The 25586-nt window shown below is 45.1% G+C and overlaps 1 protein-coding gene across 3 annotated transcripts in view; it reads left to right on the top strand.

Moving 5' to 3' along the window:
• Positions 1-25586, top strand: part of LOC106588997 (CUB and sushi domain-containing protein 3) — a 746396-nt gene that overhangs the window by 149148 nt on the left and 571662 nt on the right. For all 3 annotated transcript variants that reach the window (XM_045709277.1, XM_014178612.2, XM_014178611.2), the window contains exon 3: positions 6097-6209. In XM_045709277.1, coding sequence (XP_045565233.1) covers positions 6097-6209 — 113 coding nt within the window. The remainder of the gene's footprint in view (positions 1-6096; positions 6210-25586) is intronic.

The following is a 25586-nucleotide window of genomic DNA, read 5'->3' as shown; positions in this document are numbered from 1 at the left end:
ACTCCGCTGCACCTTGGTCTCTCTCTTCAGACAGCCCTTACACCCGTTCTCCCATCCGCAAGACACAGGGATTCTAAATAGCTAAATAGCCCAGTACTGTACTGCCGACCGTCACGTTGTACAGCACCATATTTTACGTTCCATCCTAACAGAAACCAAGAGGGTTTTTCATTTTTCATGGAATATACACACCATAATATTAATCAAATTAATTAAGCAAGTTGTCACGCTCTGACCTAAGAGAGCTGTTTTTTCTCTGTTTAGTTAGGTCAGGGTGTGATATGGGTGGGCATTCTATGTTTTTTGTTTCTATGTTTAGTTCTTGTTTTTCTATTTCTATGTTGGAGTTTTGGGATGATCTCCAATTAGAGGCAGCTGGTTCGCGTTGTCTCTAGTTGGAGATCATATTTAAGTTTTATTTTTTTTCTATTGTGTTTGTGGGTAGTTGTTTTCCGTTTTGTTGTCTGTTGCCTGACGGAACTGTTTGCTGTCGTTTTGTTTCTTTGTAAAAGTGTTTAGTTTTCATTAAAGAAAAATCATGAGCACTCAAGACGTCGCGCCTTGGTCCCCTCTATACGACACACGTTACACAAGTACCAGTCAAAGTTTGGACACACCTAATAGTGAAAACATCACATCTATGAAGTAATACATATGGAATAAGTTAAGAACAAATTCTTATTTACAAGGACAGCCTAATCCTTCCTCCCGGTCAGGAATTGAACCCCGGTTTCCCGCGTGCCTGCAATATGGAAGACTATCAAATGCTTCTCAAAGATGCCCTCTAGTGATCAAACTAGCACTAACTCGCATTAACAGAAAAAATGGCTGACAATTAAATGACGTGCCACAGAATGCAGTATGACGCAACTTTTAAAGGAGGAGCCACTGTAGGACAGCAGCCTTTAATGTGCTAGTAATAGCTTTTTAACAGTATTTAACAGTCTGATGGCCTGGAGATAGAAGCTGTTTTTCAGTCTCTCTGTCCCAGCTTTGATGCACCTGTACTGACCCCACCTTCTAGATGATAGCTGGGTGAACAGGCAGTGGCTTGGGTGGTTATTGTCCTTGATGATCTTTTTGGCCTTCCTGTGACATCGGGTGCTGCAGGTGTCTTGGAGGGCAGGTAGTTTGCTCCCGGTGATTCGTTAGGCAGAACGCACCACCCTCTGGAGAGCCCTGCAGTTACGGGTGGTGCAGTTTCCATACCAGGTGGTGATACAGCCCAACAGGATGCTCTCAATTGTGCATATGTAAAAGTTTGTTAGAGTTTTAGGTGCCAAGCCACATTTCTTCAGCCTCCTGAGCTTGAAGAGGACTTGAGTTCCTGTATGTTATCACAATCACACCATGAGTCGTTAATCATGAAACATACAACCCCACCCTTCTTCTTCCGGAGATATATTTATTCCTGTCTGCGCGATGAACTGAGAACCCAACTGGCTGGACGGACTCAGACAGTATATCCCGAGAGAGCCATGTGAAACAGAGTATGTTACAATTCCTGATGTCTCCCTGGAAAGAAATTCTCGCCCTGAGGTCGTAAACTTTATTATCCAGTAACTGAACATTAGCGAGTAATATACTCGGAAGCGGTGGGTGGTGTGCATGCCTCCTAAGTCAGACTAGAAGACCACTCTGAGTACCTCTCCTCCGGCCTCTGAAATCAGTTCAATTGCCCTGGGGGGTACGAACAAAGGATTCGATTCAGGAAAGTTGTATTCCTTGTCGTAATGCTGGTAGTGCTGGTGAGTTACTGCCGCTCTGATATTCAATAGTTCTTCCCTGCTGTACGTAATAACACAAAACAATTTCTGGGCTAATAATGTAAGAAATAACACATAAGAAAACAAAACACTGCAAAGTTTCCTAAGAGCTAGAATCACGGCAGCCCTCTCTGTCAGCGCCATTTTATTTTAATTTGTGCATGCATGTGTGTGTGTGTGTGTGTGTGTGTGTGTGAGACACAGTGGTGGGAAGCCTCCTAGGGTTGGGAAGCTCCCTAGGGTTAGGAAGCTTGTGTGAGAGCAGCAGAAACCTCATTAAGACAGTAGCTGAGTGAATGTGTACCACCCAGTCTCACAAATCCCTCTCCTTTCCCCTGCTTTACAAAGATAATGACAGTAATTAATCCGTTGTGATTAATTGTTGTCCCGCAAATGATTTTTTAAGATATTGCACTTAAAGCAGACATTATCAAGGTGTTGGGTTTTTACTCCACCCTCACAACTCACTTGGATTGGTATTTTTGTTCAAATATAGAGGATAATCTGTCACACTTAAGAACAGTGTATTGCTGGCTCTATGCTTGGTGGTCTTATTGAGATTCTACAGTATGTTACTGGCTCTATGATTGGTAGTGTTATTGAGATTCTACAGTATGTTACTGGCTCTATGCTTGGTGGTCTTATTGAGATTCTACAGTGTATTGCTGGCTCTATGCTTGGTGGTCTTATTGAGATTCTACAGTGTATTGCTGTCTCTATGCTTGGTAGTGTTATTGAGATTCTACAGTATGTTACTGGCTCTATGATTGGTGGTCTTATTGAGATTCTACAGTATATTACTGGCTCTATGCTTGGTGGTCTTATTGAGATTCTACAGTATATTACTGGCTCTATGATTGGTGGTCTTATTGAGATTCTACAGTATATTACTGTCTCTATGCTTGGTAGTGTTATTGAGATTATACTGTCAGATATATTAAAAATAAAAGTCCAAAACGTATTTGTAATGAACCTGTGGCCATCAAATGGTCAAAGAGATTGGCAAATGACACTGTATGTATTGTCACGTCTACTCCCGCTCTTCCTCCCTCTGGCGCTTGAGGGCGCCAGGCTGCCCTGCATCACTCACTCCTATCATTTATTACGCACGCCTGCCTTCCCTCGTCACGTGTTTCAGAGATATTGGACTCACCTGGACTCACTTATCATTTGTTTATTACCTCCCCTATATTTGTCAGTTCCCCAGCTCTGTTCCCCGCTGCTGCACTTATTGTTTTTTGTCTGTATTATTAGTTTGCTGATACTGTTCCTGTCTCGTTCCATGTCCGTTCTTTATTAAATGTTTTACTCCCCATACCTGCTTCGTCTCTCCAGTGTCATTCCATGTGACAGAATGCAGCAGCCACCACACGAAGAATTGGGGAGTACTGGCGTTCCGGTTGGTATGGTGACATCGGTTCTGGGTCGCCTCCGATGGAACCGGGGTTGCCTAGCCAGCTTGTCAGGCTTCCACGCCCTAGCTGTCTCGAGAGGTTTCCTTGCCCCGGTTGGCTCGGATGGCACCCAACCTTGCCCCGGTTGGCTCGGATGGGCCTCAGCCGGATTGTCAGTTCTTGTTCGCCCAGCCGGTCCAGGAGTTTTTGGTTTGTTTGTGACGTCGGGGTGGATTCTGCCGCCGATGGAACCGGGGGTGCCTAAGCCAGCCCGTCGGGCGTCAACGCCCTGGCTGGCTCGAGAGGTTTCGTTGCCTCGGTTGGCTCGGCAGGTTTCCATCCCATGTCACGCTCTGCCTCTTTGCAGCGGGATCGACAGGCGTCTTGCTTCAGCCAGATGTTAGGCTCCAATGCCTCAGCCGGCTCGCCAGGCTCTCATGCTCCTGCAGGTTCGTTGGGCTCCCACGCCCCAACCGGCTTGCCCAGCGCCCATGTCTCGGCCGGTCCGCCCAGGTGGGACGCCTGGACTCACTTATCATCTGTTTATTACCTCCCCTATATTTGTCAATTCCCCAGCTCTGTTCCCCGATGCTGCACTTATTGTTTTTTGTCTGTATTATTAGTTTGCTGACGCTGTTCCTGTCTCGTTCTATGTCCGTTCTTTATTAAATGTTTTACTCCCCATACCTGCTTCGTCTCTCCAGCGTCTTTCCATATGACATGTATGTTAATGTGCATTATATTGTAAAATCTGTGGCTAGTTATCCAATTGTGAGCTAATGGTAGAGAGAGAGAGAGCGAGAGAGAGAGCGAGAGAGAGAGCGAGAGAGAGACAGAGAGAGAGACAGAGAGAGAGACAGAGAGAGAGAGATTAATTGTTTGTTGAAGACAGTATGTGCAGAATAGAAGGTACTTACTCTCTTCTCGCTCAAGTTCTTTGAAGCCAACGACAAGTTGAAAGGTTAATCATATTAAAGGGATACTCTGTGATCTCCTGGGGCAGTTATGCATAAGCTTTTATAAATATTTCACTCACTCTATTCTAGTTTATTAGCATAGCCAATAGGATCTCTGTATGCGTGACGCAATTTGAAGTACACACACTCCTCTGTTATTATTCAGTGTTTAATTATTCAGAACTTTTTGATATTGATCTGGTAGTTTCTCCCTATGAGATTAACATGAAGACCGGTTGGCAGTGGTTTTTCACTGCTACTTGCATCGTGCCAGTTCAAGTACCTTATCCAAATGGCTTTTGAACTAAGCACATTTTTTTTGCGGAGACACCTACTTTGATACGCCACTTAACAGAGGCTTTTATCCAATGCAGCTTAAGTTACAGTTTTGTGAGTACATACATTTATGCAGTGAGCTCCAACAGTATTGGTACAGTGACACATTGTTTGTTTGTTTTGGCTCTGTACTCCAGCACTTTGGATTTGAAATGGTACAATGACTATGAGGTTAAAGTGCAGACTGTCAGCTTTAACTTGAGCTGTAATTTCTAAACGGTTCACCCGATATGGATGAAAATACCCTCAAGTTAAAGCTGACAGTCTGCACTTTAACCTCATAGTCATTGTACCATTTCAAATCCAAAGTGCTGGAGTTCTCCTTTTGGAGTTCACTGTATGTGTATGCCAGGGCCGTGGGTGCAATTCCTGCATGGCTCATACTCACATACTAAGACTGTGTGTACTCTACATGGCATGGCTAACACCCATCTTTATCAAGTGGAGCCACACGGCACCTTCTGACACAGTCATGTGGATTTGAATATAGCCTGGAGGAGTAGCAGTAGTCTTTACATTGCTAATGGTAGCAGTGGGCTTCTGGAGGCCTGCGGGGTAAAAGTCAACCCATATCTGGGATTGGAGGTTTCTGGTACGTACTGTACATTGTGCCTGACTTTCAATGATCCTATTGACACACAATCTCAGAATGTGCTAAATGTGGACTACTTTTTTCTGGTTCAGTGATTTACCCTCCAATGCAATTTCATGTCTAATGCATATAAAGTGTTGTTTTCACTCTATTGAGAGAGCGTATCACCACTAGTCTTTGCTATTGGCCTCAGCTATCTACTTCCTTTGCTGATCTAGAATGTATCATATCTTAGTTTTAACCCATGGTATAGCCTGCATACAGATGTAGGATCGTAATTTGATCAGCCTGTTGCAGGAGAACTTTCCCGCAATGTAGGACATTTTAAACTTGTAGTCTATTTGAGTTTTAAAAAGGCTTCTGAAGTTTTGAATTTACACTTTGATATTTTAGACTTGATTTTCCCTTACACAAAATGTATCAACCCCTACAAAAATGTCCATATATTTTTTATTCACATAATAATTCACATTTTCTGTTGCTGCAGGATTATTTCCCTGCTGTAGCAAATTGCTTCAAATGAATACCCTACAGTACATCTGTATGGTCTCCAAGGATGTGTATATTTTCCCCACCTCTCTTCACAATATGGCTTTTTGAAATCACTTTATTGAAACAAACTCCAGCCAACAAAATGTTAATAGCCTACCAAGCAGAGCTAGTGTAGCCCATAAATAAGCCTGAGCTCATGTATATTTGAAATGTTATAACGATCTTAACTTTGAAATGGGGCCGTAGAATCGATATGTTCTCCCTCCACATGACGTTGATACATTCACTAATACTTAGTACTCTACTCCTGGCTCCAGAGATCACACTGTAACTCCACTGTGCTATTTTAGCTGAATGACAACATTGGGCTGACTGATTGGTGAGACTTGCCAGGTTGCCTGGTTGACTTGCCTGGTTGTCTATGTACATCTTCAGATCATTCTGATTGGGGTATGTTATTGGTTCATAGTATCCTATTGGTCGTTCTCACTGGTGTCTGTGTGCTATTTAGTTAATAGTGTCTGATTGGTGTATTGAATGATGTTTCCTTTTCCTTATAGGCTAACAGGATTCTCAATCCCTCCACCAGTCACGAGCACGGGGTCCGTCTTCTCTCTGCGTCTTACCAGTGACTTTGCTGTGAGCGCTCACGGCTTTAAATTATACTATGAAGGTAAGTCTCTTCTCCTATGCCCTCTCATTGTTTCTGTTGTTTATCTCTTGTATTCGCTCATAAAATGAACAGCAGAGAGACTCCTGTTGGATGGGACGGCTTCTGATCCAGCTGGTGGTTCTGATACTTTATTCTGATCTGTCGGAGCATTTTATTATTAGGGTTAAACTGTCTGTGTGAGATCCCACTGTTAGACCGGCTGTTCTCTAAGGTCCTCATCTGTCCACATCAAACCAAAAGTTATCAAAACCAGACACCGTAATGGTCCTACTGGACTACACAGACAGACTGGACTACACAGACATACTGGACTATACAGACATACTGGACTAGACAGACATACTGGACTAAACAGACATTCTGGACTAGACAGACGTATTGGACTACACAGACATACTGGACTAAACAGACATACTGGACTATACAGACATACTGGACTAGACAGACATACTGTACTAGACAGACATACTGGACTAGACAGATGTACTGGACTACACAGACATACTGGACTAAACAGACATACTGGACTAGACAGATATACTGGACTAAACAGACATTCTGGACTAGACAGACGTACTGGACTACACAGACATACTGGACTAAACAGACATACTGGACTAGACAGACATACTGGACTAAACAGACATTCTTGACTAGACAGACATACTGGACTAGACAGACATACTGGACTAAACAGACAAACTGTACTAGACAGACATACTGTACTAGACAGACATACTCGACTACACAGACAAACTGGACTACTCAAACATATTGGACCATACAGACTGGACTACACAGACATACTGGACTACACATATATACTGGACTATACAGACATACTGGACTAGACAGACATACTGGACTAGACAGACATACTGGACTAGACAGACGTACTGGACTAGACAGACATACTGGACTAGACAGACATACTGGACTCGCCAGGCGTACTGGACTAGACAGACATACTGGACTAGACAGACATACTGGACTCGCCAGGCGTACTGGACTCGCCAGACATACTGGACTAGACAGACATACTGGACGAGACAGACATACTGGACTAGACAGACATATTGGACTATACAGACATTCTGGACTAGACAGACATATTGGACTAGACAGACATACTGGACTAGACAGACATACTGGACTAGACAGACATACTGGACGAGACAGACATACTGGACTACACAGACATATTGGACTATACAGACATTCTGGACTAGACAGACATAGTGGACTAGACAGACATACTGGACTAAACAGACATACTGGACTAGACAGACATACTGGACTAGACAGACATACTGGACTACACAGACATACTGGACTACACAGACATATTGGACTATACAGACATTCTGGACTAGACAGACATAGTGGATTAGACAGACATACTGGACTAGACAGACATACTGGACTAGACAGACATACTGGACTAGACAGACACACAGGACATGCAAGGATCTACAGAAAGACAAAAATGGTTTAGAAACTCTACCCCACCTACCACCCTCCCCTCCCTTACCACCCTCTATCACCCTTCTCATCTCTACCACCCTCCCCTCCCTTACCACCCTCTATCACCCTTCTCATCTCTACCACCCTCCCCTCCCTTACCACCCTCTACCATCCTTCTCATCTCTATCACCATTTTCATCTCTACCACCCTCCGCTCCCTTACCACCCTCTACCATCCTTCTCATCTCTATCACCCTGCTCTCATCCACCACCCTCATCTCTTCTACCACCCTCCTCTCATCTACCACCCCCATCTACCACCCTCCTCTCCTCTACCACCCTCCTCTCCTCTACCACCCTCCACCCTACTCACCTCTACCATCTACCACCCTCCTCTCATCTACCACCCTCCTCTCCTCTCCTCTACCACCCTCCACCCTACTCACCTCTACCATCTACCACCCTCCTCTCATCTACCACCCTCATCTCTTCTACCACCCCCATCTACCACCCTCCTCTCCCCTACCACCCTCCTCTCCTTCACCACCCTCCTCTCATCTACCACCCCATCTACCACCCACCTCTCATCTACCAACCTCATCTCTTCTACCACCCTCCTCTCCTCTACCACCCTCCTCTCCTCTACCACCCTCCACCCTACTCACCTCTACCATCTACCACCCTCCTCTCATCTACCACCCTCCTCTCCTCTCCTCTACCACCCTCCACCCTACTCACCTCTACCATCTACCACCCTCATCTCTTTTACCACCCTCATCTCCTCTATCACCCTCCTCTCCCCTACCACCCTCCTCTCATCTACCACCCTCATCTCTTCTACCACCCTCATCTCTTCTACCACCATCCTCTCATCTACCACCCTCCTCTCCTATATCACCCTCATCTCTTCTACCACCCCCTCTACCACCCTCCTCTCCCCTACCACCCTCCTCTCATCTACCACCCCATCTATCACCCTCCTCTCCCCTACCACCCTCCTCTCATCTACCACCCTCATCTCTTCTACCACCCTCATCTCTTCTACCACCCTCATCTCTTCTACCACCATCCTCTCATCTACCACCCTCATCTCTTCTACCACCCTCATCTCTTCTACCACCCTCATCTCTTCTACCACCATCCTCTCATCTACCACCCTCCTCTCCTCTATCACCCTCATCTCTTCTACCACCCCCTCTACCACCCTCCTCTCCCCTACCACCCTCCTCTCATCTACCACCCCATCTACCACCCTCCTCTCATCTAACACCCCATCTACCACCCTCCTCTCCTCTACCACCCTACACCCTCCTCACCTCTACCACCCTCCACCCTCCTCACCTCTACCACCAACCACCCTCCTCTTCTCTACCACCCTCCTCTCCTCTACCACCCTCCTCTCATTCACCACCCTCCTCACCTCTACCACCCTCCTCACCTCTACAACCATCCACCCTCCTCTCCTCTACCACCCACCCTCTCCTCTACCACCCTCCTTACCTCAACCACCCACCACCCTCCTCTCCTCTACCACCCACCACCCTCCTCTCCTCTACCACCCACCACCCTACTCTCCTCTACCACCCTCCACCCTCCTCACCTCTACCACCCACCACCCTCCTCTCATCTACCACCCACCACCCTACTCTCCTCTACCACCCACCACCCTCCTCTCCTCTACCACCCCCCTCTCCTCTACCAACCTCCTCTCCTCTACCACCCTCCTTACCTCTACCACCCTCCTTTCCTCTACCACCCTCCTTTCCTCTACCAGCCTCCTTTCCTCTACCACCCTCCTCATCTCTACCACCCTCCACCCTCCTCTCCTCTACCACCCTCCTCTCCTCTACCACCCTCCACCACCCTCCACCCTCCTCTACCACCCTCCTCACCTCTACCACCCTCCAGCCTCCACCCTCCTCTACCACCCTCCTCACCTCTACCACCCTCCACCCTCCTCTCCTCTACCACCCTCCACCCTCCTCTCCTCTACCACCCTCCACCCTCCTCTCCTCTACCACCCTCCACCCTCCTCTCATCTACCACCCTCCTCACCTCTACCACCCTCCTCACCTCTACCACCCTCCACCCTCCTCTCCTCTACCACCCTCCACCCTCCTCTCCTCTACCACCCTCCACCCTCCTCTCCTCTACCACCCTCCACCCTCCTCTCCTCTACCACCCTCCACCCTCCTCTCATCTACCACCCTCCTCACCTCTACCACCCTCCTCTCCTCTACATTTACATTTACATTTACATTTAAGTCATTTAGCAGACGCTCTTATCCAGAGCGACTTACAAATTGGTGCATTCACCTTATAATATCCAGTGGAACAACCACTTTACAATAGTGCATCTAAATCTTTTAAGGGGTGGTTAGAAGGAGGGTGGAGGGTGGTAGAGGAGAGGAGGGTGGAGGGGTAGAGTGAGGAGGTGGTAGAGGAGGGTGAAGGGTGGAGGGTGGCAGAGCAGCCTCTACCACCCTCCTCTCCTCTACCACCCTCCTCACCTCTACCACCCTCCTCTCCTCTACCACCCTCCTCACCTCTACCACCCTCCACCCTCCTCTCCTCTCCTCTCCTCTCCTCTCCTCTCCTCTCCTCTCCTCTCCTCTCCTCTCCTCTCCTCTCCTCTCCTCTCCTCTCCTCTCCTCTCCTCTCCTCTCCTCTACCACCCTCCACCCTCCTCTACCACCCTCCTCTCCTCTACCACCCACCACCCTCCTCTCCACTACCACCCTCCTCTCCTCTATTTTGTTTAGGAACTCAGTCGGGGTCTCAATAGTAGAATAAACCAGGTGCAATTTATACATTTGGTTTTGCATCAGAAGATTTTCTGTGGTTATGTCAGTCACTGACAGTCACTCAATTAGCCTGTGTCACTCTCACTCAGATATCATATTAAAAACTGCAAACATTTCTCTCCACCCTATTATGGCAAAATTTGTAGAATTGCAGCAAACTTCCTTTCAAACTGCAATATTTTCGTTATGCCCCATAGCAACATTTTCTGTCCACTGTCAAGAGGGGAGAAAACCAGATGTCACTTAGACCCTCAAAAGTCTAGGGCTCTGAATGTGTGGCTACGCAGACCCACAAGCCACTGCAGCCCTTCATGATCACTGCACCCCCATCAAAGTTGCCCATCCCTGGTCTAGCCTATACCTAATGACAAATGCTCTTCAAATTGTCAATATGAGCATTTTATTTTGTACAGTTATCAATGAAAGGATTTACACCAAAAGACAAGACAAGAGCTAAATCAACTACCTAGCTACCTTGCCTTGTTTTGAATGATTGCCTACTCACCTTGTTATCAACAAATAATTCCACAGACTCATCTTATCAATCGGAAAAAATACTCTAAAATGTACATATTATAATTACCAACATAAAAATGAATTGTATACAGTTCCTTACCTTAATATTGTTGTCCTGATCTCAATGACAGAGCTGGCAACGTTGCGAAAACCCATTCAGGTCCAGTAGAGACAAGACGCCACCTGGTGGCAGCACTTTCAGTCTCCATGCCAACACTCACAATTTGCTCACTCCTACCACAGCGTTTCTAAACCTTACCATACTGTACTGTCTTTGCTACCAATGACACATATGTTTCAGTCCTTACTATGCAAATCAAGATGGCGTTATCCACACCTTGAAAAAATGTTGTTCAAATACAAAAATAGAGATTTTTCTATTTTCCAAGCACTTGGTTAGTATTAGTGGCTTGAATACATCTCTTCGCTCAGCTTTAACTTCCCCATTTAAACTGAACAGAAACGCACAAAAAGCGTATTCCTCTTAAATTGTGTGCATACATTTGTTTGCATTTCTCCTTTGTGAAGATAATCCATCCACCTGACAGGTGTGGCATTTCAAGAAGCTGATTAAAAAGCATGATCATTACACAGATGCACCTTGTGCTGGGGACAATAAATGCCACTTTGAAATGTGCAGTTTTGTCACACAACACAGTGCCACACGTTTCAAGTTTTGAAGGAGCGAGCAGTTGGAATGCTGACAGCAGGAACGTCCACCAGAGCTGTTACAAAATAATTTAATGTTAATTAATCTACCTTAAGCCACCTCCAATATCGTTTTAGAGAATTTGGCAGTACGTCCAACCGGCCTCACAACCACAGAGCATGTGTAACCACACCAACTCAGGATCCCCACATCCAGCTTCTTCACCTGCGGGATTGTCTGAGACCAGCCACCTGGACAGCTGATGAAATTGTGGGTTTGCACAACCAAATAATTTCTGCACAAACTGTCAGAAACCGCCTCAGGGAAGCTCTTCCGCTTGCTCGTCGTCCTCACCAGGGTCTTGACCTGACAGCAGTTTGGTGTCGTATCCAACTTCAGTGATGAAATGCTCACCTTCTATGGCCACTGGCATGCCGGAGAAGTGTGCTCTTCACGGATGAATCCCGGGTTCAACTGTACCGGGCAGATGGCAGATGGTGTCGTATTGGGCGAGCGGTTTGCTGATGTCAACGTTGTGAACCGAGTGCCCCATGGTGGCGGTGGTGTTATGGTATGGGGGAGGCATAAGCTACGGACAACAAACACAATAGCATTTTATCGATGGCAATTTGAATGCACAGAGATACAGTGACAAGATCCTGAGGCCCATTGTTGTGCCATTCATTCACCGCCATCACCTCATGTTTCAGCATGATAACGCACGGCCCCATGTCACAAGGATCTGTACACACTTCCTGGAAGCTGAAAATGTCTCAGTTCTTCCATGGCCTGTATACTCACCAGACATGTCACCCATTGACCGTGTTTTGGATGTTTTTGATCGATGTGTACGACAGTGTGTTCCAGTTCCTGCCAATATCCAGTAACTTTGCACAAGCACTGAAGAGGTGTGGGACAACATTCCACAAGCCACAATCAACAGCCTGATCAACTCTATGTGAAGGAGATGTGTTGCGCTGCAGGAGGCAAGTAGTGGTCACACCAGATACTGACTGGTTCTGATCCACGCCTTTTTAAAGCTATCTGTGACCAACAGATGCAGAACTGTATTCCCTGTCATGTGAAATCCATAGATTAGGGCCTAATTCATTTATTTCAATTGACTGATTTCCTTATTTGAAGTGTAACTCAGTAAAACCTTTGAAAATATTGCATATTGTATTCATATTTTTGCTCAGTGTATTTATTCTGGGCCCCCAGGCCTTTTCATCCACGACCTACCCTCCAGCCCGTCAGTCCGCCAGTCCACCATTTGCTGCCTCCACACACGGCCTTGATACCCAGTGAAATTTCAGGGTTATACAAATATGCATCAAGCATTTCAGGAGAGAAGCAAGACAGTCGATCTCGTTCAATTATCTCTCCAAAATGTAATGGATTCACTGCCTTTTAAATTGTGTAAGCCACCACGGCTTCTGAGAGATGGAAAGGATGCTATCATTTCCACAGCTGTACCAGGGTTTCATTATAGAGTTAGAGTGCTACTGTATAATAATGACAATTAGATCTGCTTACACACACACACACACACACACACACACACACACACACACACACACACACACACACACACACACACACACACACACACACACACACACACACACACACACACACACACACACACACACACACAGGCTGTGTTTACATACTGTAGAGCATTCTTGATGTGGGGTTTGACATGGCCAATTAGACCCTGACCCTGTGACAGTCTGATGACACTTCTAATGATAATATGACTTCTTAACCTTCATGCTATGTAATGGTTTGTTTATTCCTTTATACATCCTGTGTGTGACTGTCATTTCCTGTTAAAATACTGTAATAGCTTCTGATCCATTTAGAGGCATGGAGCATGGATTCAATCATGCACACCGATAAACTCTAGGGGGGAAAAACTGACAACATTTTCTTTGTTTTTGATTGTAACCACCACCCACTGAGACAAGACAGTAAGAAGGTATTTAATGTCTAAGTAGACAATGAAAACTGCATAGCTACACAGCCTACTTGGCATGGGTTCAGATGGTCTTATTCTCTCTCTCTCTCTCTCTCTCTCTCTCTCTCTCTCTCTCTCTCTCTCGCTCTCTCTCTCTCTCTCTCTCTCTCTCTCTCTCTCTCTCTCTCTCTCCCTCTCTCTCTCTCTCTCTCTCTCTCTCATAACAAACTAGCACCTATGCTGCCAGGACTGTATTGATGAAGTGTATTGTATAATCCTCATGCTGCCCACACATTCACTTCCCTGGCACCCTCCTCGCACACACACACACACGCGCACACACACACACACACACACACACACACACACACACACACACACACACACACACACACACACACACACACACACACACACACACACACACACACACACAGAGAGAGAGACACACATAAAGAAAGTAAACTCCCTGCCCCATGTTCTCCACCTCCACCACCAGTACCTCCACCTCAACCACCTCTACCACCAACTCCACCACCACCTCCACATCCACTACCTCCACCACCAGTACTTCCACCTCAACCACCTCAACCACCACTATGTTCACCACCTCCACCTCCACCACCACCTCCACCTCCACCACCTCCACCACCACCACCACCTCCACATCCACTACCTCCACCACCAGTACCTCCACCTCAACCACCTCAACCACCACTACGTTCACCACCTCCACCACCACCACCTCCACCTCCACTACCTCCACAACCACTACCTCCAACTCAACCACCAGTACCTCCACCAACACCTCCACCACCACCTCCACCACCACTACCTCCACCTCCACCACCTCCACCTCTACCACTACGTTCACCTACTCCACCACCTCCACCACCAACTCCACCACCTCCCACACCTCCACCACTACGTTCACCACCTCCACCACCTCCACCACCACCAACCACCTCCCACACCTCTACCACCTCAACCACCACTATGTTCACCACCACCTCCACCACCTCCACCACCACCACTACCTCCACCTCCATCACCTCCACCTCCATCACCTCCACCTCCATCACCTCCACCTCCCACACCTCTACCACCTCCACCTCCATCACCTCCACCACCACTACCTCCACCTGTCAACGTTGCGAAAACCCATTCAGGTCCAGTAGAGACGCCACCTGGTGGCAGCTCACACACACACACAAACACAGCGGAAGACAACCTGCTGGGATCGACTGGAGCATTTGATGCCTATAGATACTGTGTTGTATAGCCTGTCTGTATAGCCTGTCTGTATAGCCTGTCTGTATAGTCTGCCTGTGTAGCCTGTCTGTATAGCCTGCCTGTACAGCTGTCTGTATAGCCTGCCTGTATAGCCTGCCTGTACAGCCTGTCTGTACTGTATAGCCTGCCTGTATAGCCTGTCTGCACAGCCTGTCTGTACAGCCTGTCTGTATAGCCTGTCTGTACAGCCTGCCTGTACAGCCTGTCTGTATAGCCTGTCTGTACAGCCTGCCTGTTCAGCCTGTCTGTACAGCCTGTCTGTATAGCCTGCCTGTATAGCCTGTCTGCACAGTCTGTCATATTAGCATTGACATGAAATCAGTCAAAACACCTCAAAACAAGACATGGTATCAAGAACAACATAAAGCTACCTGAAACAAGTAACTGTTGCAAGCTGTCTGACCCATCGATGCACGCGCATAATTTTAGTCACGTTGTCAGCGAACCTGTCTATATGAGGGAATTTAGTCTAGTGTACAGCATGAAGGTAAGTTTCTGCGGATGCCTTTGATGTAAATGATTTAGTGGGCAGACGAAGGCACTTTTAGAGTATGCTGAGATGAGAACATTGCTGATGATGTGCGGAAATTAGAAAGCGAGGTAGCGATTGTGGCGGTTGCCATATTTAGGACGCTCTGTCCTCAATATCATGAATATTAATATAATACTTGTCTTTATCAGTAGAGTTGTCATCATCTTCATCAGCATCATCATCATCAGCATCAGCATCATTACCATCATCATCACCTTCATCATCATCATCATCATCTTCATCAGCAGCAGCAGCCACATCAGCAGTGTTAGCACCTTCATCATCATCCTCACATTCATCATCATCACCATTATTACCATCATCATCATCATCATCATCATCAGCAACATCATGTAAGTCTTCTGATACCATGGATTCCAATCATTATGTCCGTCAATAATCTGCTAGCTAGAAGAACATACACTTAACCTGTGGATATTACACTGGAGAGTGAATCCCTATTGGAAACCTGGCCAACCTCTGAGGTGGGTTTACATTACGGATGAATGATGAATGTGATTTCCTTGTCTGATGAGAACACAGTGTAAAACACCTATAATGAACCTCTTGAGGTGGTTTTACACATTACATTCTATGGATGAATGTGATTTCCCTGTCTGATGAGAACACAGTGTAAAACACCTATAATTAACCTCTTGGGGTGGTTTTTGCACATTACATTCTATGGATGAATGTGACTTCCTTGTCTGATGAGAACACAGTGTAAAACACCTATAATTAACCTCTTGAGGTGGTTTTTTACACATTACATGCTGGATGTTAGAACGCTTAAAGTCCAGTCAATTGTAGCCAATTGGTTGGACTATAGACAGTTGCATATTCTCAGTTGACAGTCTTGTTATTTACCAAGAATCCCAGTTGCAGAATGAAGTGTTTAGTTTCTAACCGTCAAGCTTGTTTTCTCATTTAAAGCATTACATATTCTATGCTAGCTCTCTTGTGTAGTTTGTGCTCAGACATTAAACACATAGGAAATCAACTTTGGACACGAATGAGAATGGAAACAGGAAATAAAGTCAATCACTGCCTTCAGCAAGGCAGAATAACTCCAGAATAACTCCACAATGACTCGCAATTCAACGGCTCAGACACGAGAGGTATGTGGCAGGGTCTACAGTCAATCACGGACTACAAAAGAAAAACCAGCCCCGTCGCGGATCATGATGCCTTGCTCCCAGACAGACTAAACAACTTCTTTACTCGCTTTCAGGACAATACAGTGCCACTGACACGGCCCGCTACCAAAACCTGCGGGCTCTCCTTCACTGTAGCCAACGTGAGTACAACATTTAAACGTGTTAACCCTCGCAAGGCTGCAGGCCCAGATGGCATCCCCGGCTGCGTCCTCAGAGCATGCGCAGACCAGCTGGTTGGTGTGTTTACAGAAATATTCAATCAAACCTTATCCCAGTCTGCTGTCACCACATGCTTCAAGAGGGCCACCATTGTTCTTGTTCCCAAGAAAGCTAAGGTAATTGAGCCAAATGACTACCGCCCTGTAGCACTCACTTCCGTCATCATGAAGTGCTTTGAGAGACTAGTCAAGGACCATATCACCTCCACCCTACCTGGCACCCTAGACCCACTCCAATTTGCTTACCGACCCAATAGGTCCACAGATGACGCAATCGCCATCACACTGCACACTGCCCTAACCCATCTGGACAAGAGGAATACCTATGTAAGAGTGCTGTTCATTGACTACAGCTCAGCATTTAACACCATAGTACCCTCCAAACTCATCATTAAGCTCGAGACCCTGGGTCTCAACCCCACCCTGTGCAACTGGGTCCTGGACTTCCTGACGGGCCGCCCCCAGGTGGTGAGGGTAGGTAACAACATTTCCACCCCGCTGATCCTCAACACTGGGTCCCCACAAGGGTGCGTTCTCAGCCCTCTCCTGTACTCCCTGTTCACCCACGACTGCGTGGCCATGCACGCATCCAACTCAATCATCAAGTTTGCAGACGACACTACAGTGGTAGGCTTGATTACCAACAACCACTAGACGGCCTACAGGGAGGAGGTGAGGGCCCTCGGAGTGTGGTGTCAGGAAAATAACCTCACACTCAATGTCAACAAAACAAAGGAGATGATCGTGGACTTCAGGAAACAGCAGAGGGAGCAGCCCCCTATCTACATTGACGGGACAGTAGTGGAGAAGGTGGAGAGTTTTAAGTTCCTCGGCGTACACATCACTGACAAACTGAAATGGTCCACCCACACAGACAGTGTGGTGAAGAAGGCACAACAGCGCCTCTTCAACCTCAGGAGGCTGAAGAAATTCGGGTTGTCACCAAAAACACTCACAAACTTTTACAGATGCACAATCGAGAGCATCCTGTCGGGCTGTATCACCGCCTGGTACGGCAGCTGCTCCACCCATAACCGGAAGGCTCTCCAGAGGGTAGTGAGGTCTGCACAATGCATCACCGGGTGCAAACTACCTGCCCTCCAGGACACCTACACCACCCGATGTCACAGGAAGGCCAAAAAGATCATCAAGGACAGCAACCACCCGAGCCACTGCCTGTTCACCCCGCTATCATCCAGAAGGCGAGGTCAGTACAGGTGCATCAAAACGGGGACTGAGAGACTGAAAAACAGCTTCTATCTCAAGGCCATCAGACTGTTAAACAGCCATCACTAACATTGAGTGGCTGCTGCCAACATACTGACTCAACTCCACCCACTTTAATAATCGAAACATTTATGTAATCAATTTATCACTAGCCACTTTATATTATATAATGTTTACTAACCCTACATTACTCATCTCATATGTATATACTGTACGCTATACCATCTACTGCATCTTGCCATCTTGATGTAATGTATCACTGGCCACTTTAAACAATGCCACTTCATATGTTTTCATACCCTACATTACTCATCTCATATGTATATACTGTACCCTATACCATCTACTGCATCTTGCCTATGCCGTTCGGCCATCACTCATTTATATATTTTTATGTACATATTCGTATTCATTCCTTTACACTTGTCTGTATAAGGTAGTTGTTGTGAAATTGTTAGGTTATATTACTTGTTAGATATTACTGCATGGTCGGAACCAGAAGCACAAGCATTTCGCTACACTCGCATTAACACCTGCTAACCATGTGTATGTGACAAATACATTTGATTTGATTTGATGACTCAGAATGTACCAACAATGTCTATAGTACCTTCAGAAAGTATTCACATGCCTTGTTCCACATTTTATTGTACTACACCCTAAATGTAAAATGGATTAAATTGAGATGTAATGTCACTGGCCTACACACAATACCCCATAATGTCAAAGTGGAATTGTTTTTTTAGACATTTTTACAAATGAATTAAAAATGAAAAGCTGAAATGTCTTGAATAAATAAGTATTCAACCCCTTTGTTATGGCAAGCGAAAATAAGTTCAGGGCTAAAAATGTGCTTAACAAATCACATATTAATTTGCACAGACTCACTCATGAATTCACCAGGAGGCCAATGCTGTCTTTAAAACAGTTCAATAGCTGAGATAGGAGAAAACTGAGGAAAACTGAGGATCAACAATTGTAGTTACACCTCAATACTAACCTAATTGATAGAGTGTAAAGAAGTAAGCATGTACAGTATGTGCATGCTTCCTTCTAAGCACTAAAGTAAAACTGCAAACAATGTGGCATAGAAATAAACTTTATGTCCTGAATACAAAGTGTTATGTTTTGGGCAAATCCAAACACAACACGTCACTGAGTACCACTCTTCATATTTTCAAGCTGCATCATGTTATGGGTATGCATGTCATCGGCAAGGACTAGGGAATTTTTTAGGATAAAAAGAAACAAACTTGAGTTAAGCACAGGCAAAATCCTAGAGGAAAACCTGGTTTAGTCTGCATTCCAACAGACTCTGGGAGACAAGTTCACCTTTCAGACAGACAATAACCTAAAACACAAGGCCAAATATACACTGGAGTTGCTTTCCAAGACAACATTGAATGTTCCTGAGTGGCCTAGTTACAGTTTTGACTTAAATCGTCTTAAAAATCTATGGCAAGACCTGAAGATGTAGAAATGATCAACAACCAACTTGATAGAGCTTGAATAACAATAATGTACAAATATTGTTCAATCCAGGTGTGCAAAGCTCTTAGAAACATACCCAGAAAGACTCACAGCTGTAATCGCTGCCAAAGGGGATTCTAACATGTATTGACTCAGGGCTGTGAATACTTATACTTACAGTGTATTCGTAAAGTATTCAGACCGTTTCCCTTTTTCCACTTTTTGTTACGTTACAGTCGGATTCTAAAATGGATTAAATAATTGTTTTCACCCCATAATGACAAAGCAAAAACAGGTTTTTATAAATGTTTGCACATTTATAAAAAAATCAAAAACATATATTTCTTATTTACATAAGTATTTAGACCCTTTGCAATGAGACTCAGGTGCATCCTGTGTCCATTGATCGTCCTTGAGATGTTTCTACAACTTGATTGGAGTTCACCTGTGATAAATTAAATTTATTGGACATGATTTGGAAAGGCACAGACCTGTCTATATAAGGTACCACAGTTGACAGTGCATGTCAGAGCAAAAACCAAGCCATGAGGTCGAAGGAATTGTCCATAGAGCTCCGAGCAGGATTGTGGCGAGGCACAGATCAGGGGAAGGGTAGCAAAACATTTCTGCAGCATTGAAGGTCCCCAAGAACGCATTGGCCTCCATCATTCTTAAATGGAAGAAGTTCAGAACATCCAAGACTCTTCATAGAGCTGGCCGCCCAGCCAAACTAAGCAATCGGGGAGAAGGGCCTTGGTCAGGGAGGTGACCAAGAACCTGGAAATAGCTGTGCGACACTCACCATCCAAACTGACAGAGCTTGAGAGGGTCTGCAGAGATGAATGGGAGAAACTCCCTAAATACAGGTGTGCTAAGCTTGTAGCTTCATACCCAAGAAGACTCGAGGCTGTAATCGCTGCCAAAGGTGCTTCAAAAAACTAATGAGTAAAGAGTCTGAATACTTATGTAAATGTGATATTTTCATTTTTTTTATTTTATAAATTTGAAAAACAGTCTAAAAACCTGTTTTTGCTTTGTCTCTCTGCTCTTTCTCTCCCATCAGCAAGCCTGTCTTCTAAAAGTGACAGATAATAGACAATTTAAAAAAAAAGTGGTGGTGCTTGGTGCTGCTTATGGACACGTCTCCTTTAATAAGGTTCCTTCATGCCGCCATCAAAGCCTTCAGGATGTCACAGTGATGTTTGTGTTAAAATGACCTTTCCTGTCAATGTTCTAATGTCCTGTTTGTGTGTAATCCTCAACATCCTGACTAATGACAGTGCTGTCTCTTATTAATTAACATCCGTGGGAGAGGGAAACTGGTATTCATTTTCCCCTATGCAGGCTTAGGCGTCCCAGTGACCTAAGATGGCAAACTGTATTATAGAATACCATGCAGACCTGGGTTCAAACAGTATATGTGTAAGGACCGACGCTGGAGTAGAGAAGCAGGTATGGGGAGTCAAACATTTATTCAGAACAGACATGGAACAAGATAGGAACAGTGTCAGCGCACGGGTATACAAGGACATATGACAATCAATGTTGAAGCGGGGAACAGACAGATATAGGGGAGGTAATGACAGAGGTGATTGAGTCCAGGTGAGTCCAATAATCGCTGATGTGCATGACGGGGGAAGTCAGGTGTGGTTATGTTAGTGGCAGGAGTGTAATGCTGGGGAGCCTGGCACCCTCGAGCACCAGGAGCGAGCCTGACGGGCCGGCCGAGGCACGGGCGCTGGACAAGCCGGCAGGGCGTGAAATCCCAACAAACCGGCTGGCACGTGAGAGCCTGGGGAGCCGGCTGAGGCATGAAGGCCTGTCGATCCCTCTGAGGCGTGGGTGCCCGATGATCCGGCAGAGGCGTAACAGACTGACGAGCCAGCTGGGTGAAAAAACCTGACGATCCGGCTAAGGCCTGCCGTGGGATGGGCGCCTTCTGAGCCAACCGTGGCAAGAAACCTCTCTAGCCAGCTAGGGCGTGAGAGCCCGAGGAGCTGGCTTAGGCTCCCCCGGTTCCATCGGTGGCGGCCCCCGGACCCGACGTCACCACCAAATGGAAAGCCAGCACTCCCCGATGCTTCTTTTGGTGGCTTCAGCATTCTGTAAGGACCGATGCTGCAGTAGAGAAGTAGGTATGGGGAGTCAAACATTTATTCAGAACAGACATGGAACAAGACAGGAACAACGTCAGCACACGGGTAACACGGACATATGAAAATCAATGCTGAAGCTGGGAACAGAGCGGGGGAACAGACAGATATAGGGGAGGTAATGACAGACGTGATTGATTCCAGGTGAGTCCAATAATCACTGATGCGCATGATGGGGCAAGGCAGGTGTGCGTAATGATGGTGGCAGGAGTTCGTAATGCTCTCTAGCCAGGCGCCCTCAAGTTCCAGGGGGGAAGAGCGGGAGCAGGCGTGACAATATCTTTCTTTTCAAATAACTTTGAACATGTAATTGAGCCCTGTCTGCAATGTCAGATCGCAGCAAAAGTATTTGAAAGGCAAACAAATACTATTTGAAACCCAGGTTACGCTGAAACCATCTCTCCCTGCTCCCTCCCTCAAACCAACCGCCTATCATCCTTGGGTTTGGTTTGATTGACAGGTAAGGGTCTCCTCCAATTTACCCTGTAATTAAATACAACTTTTGTAGTGGCTTCAAACATTCTAAAAGGTTCACTTCTTTTAAACACTTTACAGGTTCAGTTCCAACACGTTCCTTTAAAAGGCACGATATGCAGTGTAATTTCTTGGAGTTCAAAAAAATGATTGCAGGCTACTGACAAAAATAACGTCCAGGTTTGTCACACAGGTCTTTGTTGACGAGCGGTAAAATAAATAATGGTTTCTTGTATTAGACAGGTTCCAATTGATATTGCTGGTGAAAGGTAGAAAAACTATCAAGGATGATAAAAGAACAAAAAAAGAAAATGTCCTCCTGAAGCTACTTATAACACTAATGACTGCCAAAGGTGCTTCAACAAAGTACTGACTAAAGGGTCTGCATACTTATTCTGATTGTGATATCAAAATTCTCACAACATACGTGTGTTAAATATACTTATTTAGGAAAAGTCAAGGGCAGAGGGGCGCATGACTTTAAAAAATGGCAGAGAAATTATAATATTTAAATCATATTGAGTCAAAATGACTCACTCGACTCTTCCATTGTTAATAAAGAAAATGGCCGCTGAAAGCATCACGCATCGTCTGCAGCGTGCTGGGGCCCGAGGCTGTTTCTGGCCACACCGCCATGTCAGTTATGAGCATAATAAAGTAGCTTAGCCTTGGGTGCAGAGGGGGCATAGTGGGTGTGGTGACAGGCAGCTAACTGGCATGTATTGATTATGCCGCTGACACACTGGTGAATACATGACAACAGGGTCAACTCTGCTGTGATGATGTCAGTCTGCATCCTTCCATTAGATCAGACATTGCATGAATATGGCTGGAGTTACTGTCATGCCAGTAACAATAACCCTCAAACCTATTTCCTAGGTAATGTCTGAGCGTGCACTGTAGAGGAGAGATAGAATACATGTGTTGGTGTAGATGAGGACATGGTTAGACTTTTACATGTGAGCCATTCTACATGAATGTCTTTCTACAGTGCATTGGGAAAGTATTCAGACCCCTTCACTTTTTCCACATTTTGTTACATTACAGCCTTATTCTTAAATGGATTAAAATGTTATTTCCCTCATCAATCTACGCACAATACCCCAAAGCAAAAACAGTTTTTTATACATTTTTGCAAATATATTCTAAATAAAAAACTTAAATATCACATTTATGTAAGTATTCAGACCCTTTACTCAGTACTTTGTTGAAGCAGTCTCGAGTCTTCTTGGGTATGACGCTACAAGCTTGGCATACCTGTATTTGAGAGTTTCTCCCATTCTTCTCTGCAGATCCTCTCAAGCTCTATGAATGTATATCTACGGTATGTATAGTGGATTGATCATACATCCAATTAAGTTGTAGAAACATCTCAAGGATGATCAATTGGAAACAGGATGCACCTGAGCTCAATTTCCAGTATCATAGCAAAGGGTCTGAATATTTATGTAAATACGTTTTTTATTTTGTTTATTTTTTGCAAACATTTCTAAAAACCTGTTTTTGCTTTGTCATTATGAGGTATTGTGTGTAGAAAAACAATCTAGTCAATTTTAGAATACGGCAATAACGTAACATAACGTCAAGGGGTCTGAATACTTTCTGAATGCGCTGTATATTGGTTGACCATACATGCTTATATCCAGTTATAGAGCATTATACATGCAGGCTAAAGTGGTTACCAAAATATGAACTCAAATGGATCTGGTGTATGTCCACTTCCCAGGACTCCAGAGCTTCTCTTTGTCTTTAATTGAATAAGCAAGTGCATTTAACGGATCTCAGAGAGCCATAAATATTTTTTAAGGTCAATACTCGGATCTCTCTCACTCTTCCTGAAATGGTGGATGCTGCTGGTTCCTTCATAAAACAGTTGTTAAAAAAGTGTCAAAGGAGGCTCCTTTATATTCAAATCAATGATTTCTCCAAGTATCAGTTCACTAATCCATTAGTACCATCCCCATTTCAAAGATCACTGCCAAAGCTTGTTCATTAAAGTGTATGGGTAGCCGAGCCATCTGAGCCTGTCGTTTTCAAACACTCAAAATTCACATTGTTTACAGCCAGCAACGTGCAATTCATCCACACCCTGAAAACAAAGAATGATAAAGAGCAAATCAGCTTCATTGGTTAGATGGTTTAAAATGGGCGCCGTTGTTTCTTTGGGACTAATATCACTTGGCATTTTCTTTGATTCAGGATAAGGTGATTAAATAATACAAATAAAACAAATATTTCAAATCTCAAATAAGTAGTTGTCTCTGTTGAATCATCTTGATTAAAATGTGCTTTTTTTAATCCATTTTCAGAACAATGATAACTGATACTTTACTATTGTTTAAGTAACATCTGTCGTGACTTCTCCTCACCAAAGTAGTATTTCCATTTAAACCAGTGTCATTTCAGCTCTGCCTTCAATTCATGTGACTGAAATAGTCTTTGGCGTTCCTCTCTCTGTCATCTTTCACATGGCTAATCCTTCTTCTTACCACATTACTCCGTCACTCATTTATCATACTTCTGGCAGATTACATCATGTCACACCTTAGAAAAAGGTGCTCTTACCGTTTTGTCTTTGTCATGTTCCAGACAATCCCCCTTTTCCGTTTCTACTCAAGTAGTCCTTGAGATGGATTGCTACCTCTTTGCCGCATAGTTAACTTTAAGGTGTCAGAGTAAGACTCTAAGGAGGGCCCCTTTTTCTCTGATAGCTGCCAGCGTAGACAGACACTTCTTAGTGAATTCATTAAACATGTGAATGCTAATTGCTAGCATTCAATAAAGATTGTTTGCCCCTAGGGTGCAAAATGAGATGCACACTTCAATTGAAAATCTTTACTAATCTTTACTGACACTGGCAATTTAGAAAGCTGGGTGTGGCAGATTACCTGGCTGTTAGGGAGGATCGTTTGACCTCGAAAAAATAAGGTCGTGAAAGAGAGAGAGAGGGGGAGGGAGAGTGAGAACGAGAGAGGGGGGGGTAAGGAGAGGAAGAGAGAGATTGAGAGAGGGAGTAAGAGGGAGAGAGAGGTGGAAGGAGAGATAGGGAGAGAGAGATAGAGAGGGAGTAAGAGGGAGAGGGAGGTGGAAGGAGAGAGAGGGAGAGAGAGATAGAGAGGGAGTAAGAGAGATAGAGCAGGAGTAAGAGAGAGTGAGTAAGAGGGAGATAGAGGTGGAAGGAGAGAGAGGGAGAGAGAGGAAGTAAGAGGGAAAGAGAGGTAGAAGGAGAGAGAGAGGGAGAGGGAGTAAGATGGAGAGAGAGGTGGAAGGAGAGAGGGAGTAAGAGGGAGAGAGAGATGGAAAGAGAGCAGAGGAGAAAGAGAAAGATGGAGAGAGAAAAACATTACATTGATTTGATGAGTAAATCGATATGGTCAAAGATGACTGAGTACTGTGTCTCAGTAAACTGGCATGGCACTATGAGGGAATCTATAGAACACTTTTGATTGACCAACAATAA

This window comes from Salmo salar, chromosome ssa27 (genome assembly GCF_905237065.1).
Source record: "Salmo salar chromosome ssa27, Ssal_v3.1, whole genome shotgun sequence".
Taxonomy (NCBI): Eukaryota; Metazoa; Chordata; class Actinopteri; order Salmoniformes; family Salmonidae; genus Salmo; species Salmo salar.
This window is presented reverse-complemented; position numbering and strand designations above follow the sequence as displayed.